The 10,422-nt window shown below is 37.0% G+C and overlaps 1 protein-coding gene across 4 annotated transcripts in view; it reads left to right on the top strand.

Annotated features, from left to right (window-relative positions):
- DGKH (diacylglycerol kinase eta) overlaps nucleotides 1–6,950 on the top strand; it is a 164,399-nt gene extending 157,449 nt beyond the window's left edge. For 3 of the 4 annotated variants that reach the window (XM_074931282.1, XM_074931271.1, XM_074931310.1), the window contains 2 exons: nucleotides 501–631; nucleotides 6,684–6,950. In XM_074931282.1, coding sequence (XP_074787383.1) covers nucleotides 501–631; nucleotides 6,684–6,773 — 221 coding nt within the window. In that variant the 3' untranslated portion in view covers nucleotides 6,774–6,950. The remainder of the gene's footprint in view (nucleotides 1–500; nucleotides 632–6,683) is intronic. The other variant, XM_074931291.1, reaches the window with a different exon arrangement.
- Nucleotides 6,951–10,422: the final 3,472 nt, after the last annotated feature.

Here is a 10,422-nt window from a genome sequence, read left to right on the forward strand (position 1 = left end):
TTAATTAAGACTACTATAATCTGTTAATTAAAACTGGACTTGCTTGCTGCCATTGCTATATTTAAGGTATGGTTGATATTTTAATTTTACATGTTAATTAGTTTTTGAAGGCTTCTCCTCTCCTGGATGACTACTAATAAATTAATGGTATTAAGCAGAACAACATTAGACTTTGCGTCACTGATCCTAAGATGGTTTAAAGTGAAGTTGTTGGGACTTGAGGTTTTAAAGGCTTTACTGAAGATACTGGAGTAAAGCCGAAAGCATGGCTGCAAAGCAAAGAACCCCAACTTTGTTTAGATACTTTCTCATGTTAACTGCTAACCTGTAACCTGCATGTAAAAAGGAGATTGTCAGTTTTTGTGGAAATGACACCTCTAACCTTTCCCTTTGCTAGCACGGCAATTCTACTCTGTTTTCCACTCTCTTTGGCCTAACCTTTGCTTGTGATGCATTTGAGCATGTAGAAATTAAGGGGGTTTTGCTCTTAACTTTGGTAGTTCAAAAATGGGGCACAGATGAAGTTGCTGCTTGGCTGGATCTGCTCAGTTTGGGAGAGTACAAAGAAATCTTCATCAGCCATGACATCCGAGGCTCTGAGCTTTTACATCTGGAAAGGCGAGATCTTAAGGTATTTCCTTTGTGCTACTTTTCTGCTATTGACCATTTTCTTTGACAAAACAACAACCAACTTTTCTTCTTTCCCTGCACTTGTTATGTGCTTGTAGCTTGGCTTACACTGTGCAAATACGCAATAAACTAATATGCGCTGTCCTTTGGCCTGATTTTCTGAAGTGCTGACTTGTACTCGCAACCAAGAATATCTGTGTTATCCAAAATTTCCTTTTTTTGCACTTTATGTAGAATGATAGCATTATCATTTAGGTCAAAAGGCATAGGAAAAGCATGTTTAATATCTTACTGACATCAGTGTAATATGTTATCTTCAAGAGTTCACTGTTTCCATTGAACAGGATCAGTATGAATCAGTTGAAGGTGGTGATAATAATTTTGAAGCTATCTGCTCTAAGGTCAGCAGCTATGAGCAGCTGACCTGCTTCAAGTGATTTATTACATATATATATATTGGATATAGTGGGTGTGAGAGAGATAAGCAGCTTAATAAATTGTGGCGTTGGACTTACATGGCATTGGTGTTTGTATGTCAGAACAGACCTTCACAACAGGTTTGCTTGTCCCTGACCACCCCTGCCTGATTTTAACTGTATAGATTTAAAAAAGAGCACTTTCTTTTGACTCCAAAATTGTAAAACTTTATTTCTCTGAGGTCAGATTGATAGGTTTTGCAAGGAGAAATGTTACCTAGCGTCTGAGACTGTTATTTGAGCTTGCTGGTCTTCTTCAAGAATGACTTAAGTGCATCCATTATATGTAATAGAGACTATATCTTTGGGGATTCATTACATTACTTTTTTCCGGGAACTCAGTAGTAATGAGTTCTTGATAATAGGTTTTGCAACTGCTTTTAGCACATAAGAGAGGAAATAGGATATTGTAGAAATCACAAACATTTACATTTAGAGTGCAAGTCATTGCTCTGGTCACAGTGCAGTAGTCTCCAGATAGAGGCAATACTTTCATACAAATGTGCCATTTGTTTGTAAAGTTTCTCATATAGTATGAAATACTGATCTTAAAAGGTAGTGCCTGCATTGTGTGACTGTTGCAGCAGAATGCAGCTGCTGGAGATAGCTGTGTTTGAGATGATCTGTTTGGCTGTTGTGTATTATTCCTCCGCTTGGTATTAGATTGCCTAAGCTTCTTTCCATGGAAGCTAAATTCCTTTCCTTCAGGATAGTTCCTGACATGGAGGGACAGTTTCCTGCAAAAATTTGGAAACAGAAAACTGTCCAAGCAATCCACCACAGTGTTCCAGTGGTGGATGTTGCAAGTCCAATTCTGAATGGGCACTGAACATATTTAAAACTTAACTGGGAAACTCAGCATCACACAATGCATAGGTTTACTAAAATGTTAAGAAATCTTAAAAAAAAATGCCAAACCTATATCAAATTTGTTGGCATAAGTGATGGTGGGCAAGATCAGTGTTAAATTGGACATGGCTTCTGGCTATGCCTCATTTCTGATGGGTACCAATTTGACTGCATGCCCAGAAGACTGGCACTTCAACAAAGTAAATAAATATCTGCAGCAGGATAATCATCAGCGTGTTATCCCTGTTGCTAAGACATGCTGATTCAGCATAAATAAGTCCTAGAGCCTACAGAGAGACAGACTTACTGTCCCCTCTACCTAGCGCTGCCAGGAAGCATGTATGAGGTTTTAAATTGCTCAGCATAGCTGGACAAGGAGTTGTTCTATGCCAGTTGCCTGTGCTAGGAGAAGTTTTGCTCTAGAATCACTCCATCTGCTTGTTGCAGATGCTGAGAGCTTCCAAAGCAGTACTGTTCGTAAGATAGGCCAGGCTTTTGGCCAAGCATCACTTGCGCTCTATGTAGCAACACTGAATTTATGTAGCAGAGTTTAGCGCTCATCCTGTTAATTACATATAGGGCATGATCTCTGCAGGGAGCCAATTAAAGATGGCTCATGGACCCTGCGGTTTTCTGACCAGTGACCTGAATTGGTGTCAGGATGTGTAATGTGGTACCTAGGAAATGAGGAACACATCACAAGCTGCCATGCTAATTTTTCCTCCCTTTGGCCATCAAGGTGTGCAGATGAGTTTTCAGTGCTCTTATGAGCTATAATGTGTCTACAGCCTCTCCTCCAGTGCAAGGCTTGTGCTTCCTGCCAAACTAAATGGGCTTGCCATTGATTCACAAGCTCTTAAGTCATGTGCAATAGATTTACCTCTATTACCTCTCATGTCTACAACAGGAAAAATCATTGCCTCTTTTAATTGAATCCTCTGGGCCCACCTTTCTTTCTGTGGTCAAAAGTAGAGATAAAAAGCAATATGGAAAAGGATTTGATGAAACTCCCTTCCTTTGCATTCATCACTGAAATAGATCAATACGTTGACTGAAGAATTGGACACCTCTAATTGTATTTTTGTGTAGCTTGCATATTCCATTCTCAGTTAGCTCTGTGTGGTGACTAGCAAATGGAGAACACCTCCAAGAGGAAACGGATATCTCTCTCTACCAAGCCCCTGCAGTAATACCCTTTCTCGAGCCTCCTACATCTGATTTTAAGGGGCATCAAGACTTTTACACCCATGTGATTTCCTTTCGCTTGAGGAAAGGCTTGGCATGAATTGTGAACTATGCTGTAGAAACTGTAGAAAGAAAACTTGTCACAATTATTTCTTTTTAACCGTATTTTACAAGCAAATTCATTGAAAATTAGGCTGATTTTTCTGAAATAAATGCTGGCATTCTTAGCAGTGGTAACCATGTTCCTATGCATGTAACTTAGTAATACTCAGTACTGCAACACATTTGGTAGGATGAGGATGATGTCTCCTTAGAACTCTATAGCAGTGTTGGTTTCCTTGGAGAAAGGGTTTTCATGCCTCATGTCAGCTTGATGAGCAGTGCTAGTCAAGCTGAAGTCCATGCTGAGGACTGTGGCATTTCACCTCTGTGTTTCGCAGTAGTGTGTTATGAAAAAGTTCTTGCATGGAAAATGTTTTCTAAGATTTGTTAGGCTTCAGGCATGCTAGATGGCTTTTGACACTGGGAATGCAAGTAAGGTAGGTTTCTCATCTGGAAGATGGTAATATCAAGGAGTGTTTATATAAATTGTTTGGTGGTATGACAATGGTGGTATGTTTGCCCAAAATCTGTTGGGCAAACCTGGAATAAATGGGTTCCTGCCTAAGCAGACAGGGGCCTGATCACCATAATACAGTGCAAATGAAGAACTCCTGAAAGCTGTTGCAAGAATTTCCATGATATTTTCTTGCCCAACCTTTTTTTTTTTTTTTCCCCCCATAGGATTTTTTGAGCCTTACCTACTGAATGCCTTGAGATGTGAAAGTGGTTAGGGAGAGCAGAAGGGAAGGTGATCCTGTAGTTTTAAGGCCATAGCTGGGGAAAAAGGAAGGCTATTTTCTTCCTCAGACTCTGGCTCAAGGCTTGTCATCACAACCATATTTTAGTCAAATTGAATTTTTGTTACTTAGATATAAATTAAATATGGACAGATTATGTAGAGCATGATGAAACTCATGCATGCACAAAAATGCAGAGATCTTTGGGGTCTTGCTTTTTCAGTGATGCATGATATGCTGCTGTATCAAATCCTTTTAGTCTGAGACGAGAGAATTTCTGGAAACTTTGCTGCATCAGTAGTAAACTGAGAATACTAGATAGTGTTTAGTGTCAGGAACGTATAAATTTTAATTTCCTCCAAACCAAACTGCTACATGAGCATCAAAATTCAGAGTTTATCTTGTTGCTTGGGGATTTTTTTACCCTGGAAACATCACATAATTTATCAAAAGGGCCCCCAAAATTATGATGAGGCTCTTGAGTCTTGCTGTTCTGATCTACATTACAGCAACTTCAGCTGGAACGGAAATAAAACCAGAATGTCTTGCCTATGAAACATAAGCAGTGTTGATGATTCTTTGTAAAGGTTGGTGGAAAAAGTGGCTGAGTTTTCTGGGAATTTCATAATATGATTCTTTCCTCTGATCTTTGAAGTCTGGAAGCATCTTGCTATGTTGCTTATCCAACAGAAGTTCTACTTGTGAAAAATGTTTATTCTGAAGAATTTGCAAATTCTTAACCTTTAACATGTGTGGCTTCTCTTGGTGTGAAAAGTATCCTTATGGGTTTTCCCTTATGTAGAATTTCCTCCACATAGCAACTAGGGTATTTCAGTAGTTTCAAAAGTGGTATGTATTTTTGATTCATTGGAAAATTAAATTTAGCATAAAAAAGAAAATATTCTGTAAACCTAAAATGATAGATATTAGTGTCATTGTGGGATGAGTTTAACAACTACTGCCTACATCAAATCTCTTAACTTAAAAATTAGTACTATTTTTTCTTATAAATGACATGACCATTAATGGAAACAAAATATAAATTGATGTGATGTGGAAAATCAGAAGGTTTTTTTCAGATAGGTTTATGAACAGTACTTGATTTCGGGACTTTTATGAACATATCTTGAACTCTTTAATGCTGACACCTTTTTGCCAAATGTGCTATAAAGGATGGTCATGTATTTATGGTGCTAATAGTTTTCAAATGAAGAAACAACCAGGGTTTTTTCATCTCTGACATATCCAGAATTCAGTCTTGACTCTCTGAAAATTAATTACCTGTTTAATCTGTGCTGTGCTATCTTTACAATAAAGTAATTAATTCATGGCCATCTTACTACCCCTTTCTTCCTTTGGAGAAATGCAAAATGAATTGCATGCTAAAACTTTTAAGTAATATAAAGTACAGATTTTCGGAGGTTTCTGTGGCTGTAGAAAGGTAGATACAGTCTTTGTGTAGAGTATGTACAGAATTTTATATATGGTTTCATTTTTCACTCAGAATATTTCAAGCTGCTTAATTACACTCCTTTCCTTCTGATGTCTTCATAATGGAAAATCTTCCTATTAAAATGAAAGGATTTCTATTTCAGAAAAATAGATTATGAAAACTTTCTACATTTTTTTATTTAATGGCAATCTATTTATATAAGGTTTATTCTACAGATAATTAGTGTTTGACTCTGTCACTTGCTTAACATCACTAACACAAGGATTTTAAAGAGCTTTTCAAAGCTGAGTTTTACAGATAAGGGAAGCAGATTTCCACCAAACTTGAGCTCAAAATTCATTAGCACATTTGGGGATCATTAGTACAGCTGGGCATCCCATTCTGCTCCTCTGACCATTCGACCAGGCAAAATTGGAAAAGGATGCTGTTAAAGTTGTTACTAATGTTGGAAGAAGTTTGCTGCAAAAAATCCTTGTCTGTTGTCACTCATATGGAGACGGGCCCCAGAAACCAATATTAGAAACACTTCAGCTGATGTGATTTCTTTAGTGGTGGCTACAAGGAGACCTACACCTGTGCTTTTTACATTTTTCTTGGGGATGTGACTGTCAATGTCTGAGAATTTTTCTTCCAGCTCTCTAATTAGGAATATCTATGTTAGGAGATGTAACCTTTTTTGGAATGAAAAACAAATGCTTATCTTTTCTGTTGCTCTCTGAAGGGAAGTTGTCCTACATGCCTGTAGCCGTTACATCCACTTTCCCTTGAGAAACTGGGGATATGTGTGTTTGTTGATTAAAACAGACATCATAGGGCCTCAGATCAAGTGACATTGCTGGACAGAAGCTCTAATCCATCACATCATACTAAGCATTTGATTGCTCTATTAGAGAGGAGGGGGAGATTGTTCTTTTTTTTGCCAGAAATTGTGAAAGGCTTTTGAACTTAGAAGTCAAGTGAAAGATGTTTTTGACATATATTGCATTGCCTTGGGTTGTCATTATTGCAGGTAAGTAATTTTCTGTCTGCAAGACAGAGAGGAATTAATTGTATGCTCTAAGCAATATTTTTGTTAGGCAACACTTGCTAGTGCCATAGAATCTTTTCCAGTTAATGTTGATTGCAGTGAGCATATTTCTAGACATCTGTTGCATGGCTAGATCATAATCAATAGGGATTTTTTTCATTTTTGTAAATAAGCCTCCTTCTTTTTCTCTCTTTTTTTTTTTTTTTTTCTTAATAATTTTGTAGGACCTGGGGATAACGAAAGTGGGTCATATGAAGCGAATTCTCCAGGGAATTAAAGAGCTCGGCAAGAACACCTCTTTGTCTGAAGTATAATTATGGTGGTGCGTCCCTAGAGAGAGAAGGGCAAGTTGCTGGAGAAACAAAGCTGTTGCAGGCACTTAGCTGTCTTTGTAGTTTACTCTATGGAAGAATAAGCTCCAGTGTTTGTACAGGCTAGTAGCTCTGAATTCTTGTATGGTGAAGAGCTTGCTGCAAGACTACAAAAGGATTTGTGCCAAAAAAAAAAAAAAAAAAAAAAAAAAAGGTGGTATGTTCTGCGAAGATGTTTTCTTGGTGTGCAAACTTGGCCAGTTCAGATAAGCACATTTTGGTAAATTGATTGGTTTATGGTGAACTGCACTGACTGGAAAATATAATCAAGAAACGATTGCTTTGCTTACATGCAGCTCAGTATGCCTCTCTTTATGCTGCAGCAAGATACCACTGTACAGCATGAGGTTGCCTGGTTATCCTTCCAAGGCATAGCTCCATAAAACCTCCTGTGCAGGAGATCAGGAGGTTTTGGAGGTTCCACACGTGGGCCTAGCAGTGCCGCAGGTACCCAGCGCTCACTCACTGGCCACGCAGAAGGGAGGAGAGATACCTTGTGATACCATGAATGCAAACTATAATGCATGGTGTGCCTGCCTGAATTGTCTGTTGTTCTGTTGCATGACACATCTGATACTTTAAACACTTGAACAACTTTTATATCGGTTTGAATGAGATTTAATTTATTACTACTTGAGTGTCTTTTTTTTTTTCCCGTTTCAGGCACTTTTCTATTCTTCAGTGTTGTGTTATGCCTAAAATGTGTTCTACGGCAAAGGATGTGTGGGTGTGGAAACTTAGCATTTGTGCCATATTCAGCAGATTATATGCATTATATATGATTGAAACACTGTACAGTTAGATTTTTAAATATACCATGTACAGAAGGTATATCAGGTAACTAACTTATGAGTATTTTTGAAAGACCGGTACCTCACAAAAATATCAGTTGGCTTCCTGCATGGAAAATGATAAAGAATTTTCTCATGGTGCATTTTAATGTAGTTATTCTGTTATCTTAAACATCTGTAGCATATTTGAACTTTTAGGCACTAATGGTTTTATTTATTCTGTTTAAAAAGCAGGTTGAAAGATTAAAGAAAATTTTGTACAGGAAAATTAATTCTATTTATCATGCATAAGAAGAGTTTTAAAATGTAGCAGCTGATTTGATTTTTGTGGGGTAAGCTTTTACTCATTACTAATTAACTATTAATTTAAAAATGTCTCTGTATGCATTTCTTTACAAAGGTATCAATTTGTTTTTTGTCAGCATTCCTACATTGGTAGGCCATAAAAATTTAAAAATGAACTCTGAGGTTTTACACTATGCATGCAAAGATGAATCACATGCGAGACAGTAATCCATGAGTGTAAACAGGTTAAAAAGTGAAAATCATCTTTATTTAGAAATTCTGTCAGACCAGAGCTTATAAGGTTATTTACAGTTTACTTAAATGAAACATATCTTCATAATTGAATTTCCTGTTTAATTTTTTAGAAAACTATTAATCTAGTAGAAAAATAATTTGCATATATCTACAGAGAAACCTACTTAAATGTTTGAGATGAGATGATATTGCACCACCTGCCAGAAAACTTGCACGGAATCGCTGTCTCCTTGCTGTTCCTAACAACGTGTCATTGCAGCACGAGGAACACTTGACTTTTACTTAGTTGAGTGGCTTTGACATTACTTAGAGTTAAAGAGTATCTTAATATATATTTATGTTTTCCTCATAGGCAGCAGAGTAAGGTTTCATTTGTTTATTGCAAATCTTATTTTCCCATTAAATGGTTTTGCCCTCCCATTCTCATGAGTATGATGGGAGTTGTTCCTTGGGAAGTAGGTGGGAATCATCCCTTGGAAAGTAAAATCTATTCCCCTCATTGTTTTATTGAAAAAAAAAAACCAAAAAAACAAAACCAAAACTGAAAGGAGCAAAACAGGCTTTGTTTATATCCAATTATAGTACTGTGTGCTCTTACTGCTGTAGGTTCAACAGGCACCACTCTGGGAGCTCTGTGGACATAATTGATTATTCTGGTAAACAAATAAAAGTAAAAGGCTATGTTCCATTAGGTTTTCCATAAAAAAACCAAACCAAAATCCCTTTGCCAAGTGACATGATTTTCATGCTGTTGTATGAAAAGCATATGCAAACAATGGAAAGATTATATGGTTTTTTTAATGTACTTGACATTCTCTGCTTTATTGATGTTCAGATGGCATCTGTCCAGTCTTTGCAAGTTGTATTTCCTTTTCTCTCTGTTTCTCCATAAGCTATGCTATATTTTAATGTGTGGCAGCATTCTAATATATGGATGTTACAGTAGACTGTGTAGTTAATCTTCCTGGTCGATTCAAGGACATAGTACGTGGAAGAACCTACTTTGCTTTCCTGATTGTAGGATACACTCTCTTTACAATTTTCAGCCTTGCTATATGCAGTGTGTTAAGACAGGCTATGGAACAGATCTCTTCAGGTCACTGTAGAGTTCTACGCTGAGCATCTTAAAAAATGGGAGCTGCTTTTAGGGAGGGAAAATGGGCAAATGTTGTTTGTAACGCAACTTTCATAGGGCACTCCTCAAATTACCTCAGTATAGGACAACTGATCAATTGTCTTTTTACAGTTGGTTTGTTTTGTTTTGAAATGACCACCAAAGAATTTAACTTTGATTGTCCTAAGCAGAAGGTTTTTTTAAACATGCAATGAGAAAAAAAATTGGAAGCATTATTTATGTTGTATTTATTAGATGCCCAAGAGAGCAAATTTTATGCAACCCTATGCCTTAGACTAATGTTGGCTATCAAATCCAAATGCATCTGACAAGGAGACTCAAAATATTTCATGGGCTTTCTCTGCCAAAGTCATGGGTCGTAACTGTTTAGTGATCCGGCTTTTCTACAGACAGACTTTTGAACACAGTGTTACTATCAGATGATTATTATAATTTCCAAGTATCGGTTTTTTTCCTTACTGTTGTAAAAGTCCCAGCTCCCAGATCTAAGGACACCCATAGCTACATTTTTAACAAACTGAATTCTTTATGATTTAATCCTGATGTTTAAAGTGCTTCAAAGCATACATCCCAGTATTTCAACAAAAATAAGGTAAGCACGTGCCCCTAAAAGTAGTTAGTTTTTTAGAAAAGAAGTTATCCCAATAGATCTTGTGGACCCCAATTCAACATGCTAGATTCATCAAGAGTCAGTCAGCGTACCTTAAAATCTGAAAGGAATACAGCACAAACAGCATTTTTTTGAAGTTGCTGCTATTCATATAGATGAAGTACCCTACACCTCAGAAAGAGGAAGAGGAGAAATACATGTTTTAAAATGGCAGCAGATTGCTAAGTGCATGTTTCTGTTTTGTCATTTTCTAACAGGATTTTCCCAGTTCACTGTATTCAATTGCTGTAGCAACCTCTGACTCCGGTCATGCAAGTATTGCCTTTATAATGCCTAATGCCTTCTTAGAAACAGAATGAAATCAGGCAAAGTCATGGTTGTAGGTGTTGAGGATTTTTTACAATACTTTAAAGAAAAAACTTGTTCAAAAATGAAATTTTTTGTATGATGGCAATTGCGACTTTTCTTTATGACACATTTTTATGTACTTCCCCTTAACCATTATTTTTTCTCCCA

This window comes from Athene noctua, chromosome 1 (assembly GCF_965140245.1).
Source record: "Athene noctua chromosome 1, bAthNoc1.hap1.1, whole genome shotgun sequence".
In the NCBI taxonomy this organism is placed as follows: Eukaryota; Metazoa; Chordata; class Aves; order Strigiformes; family Strigidae; genus Athene; species Athene noctua.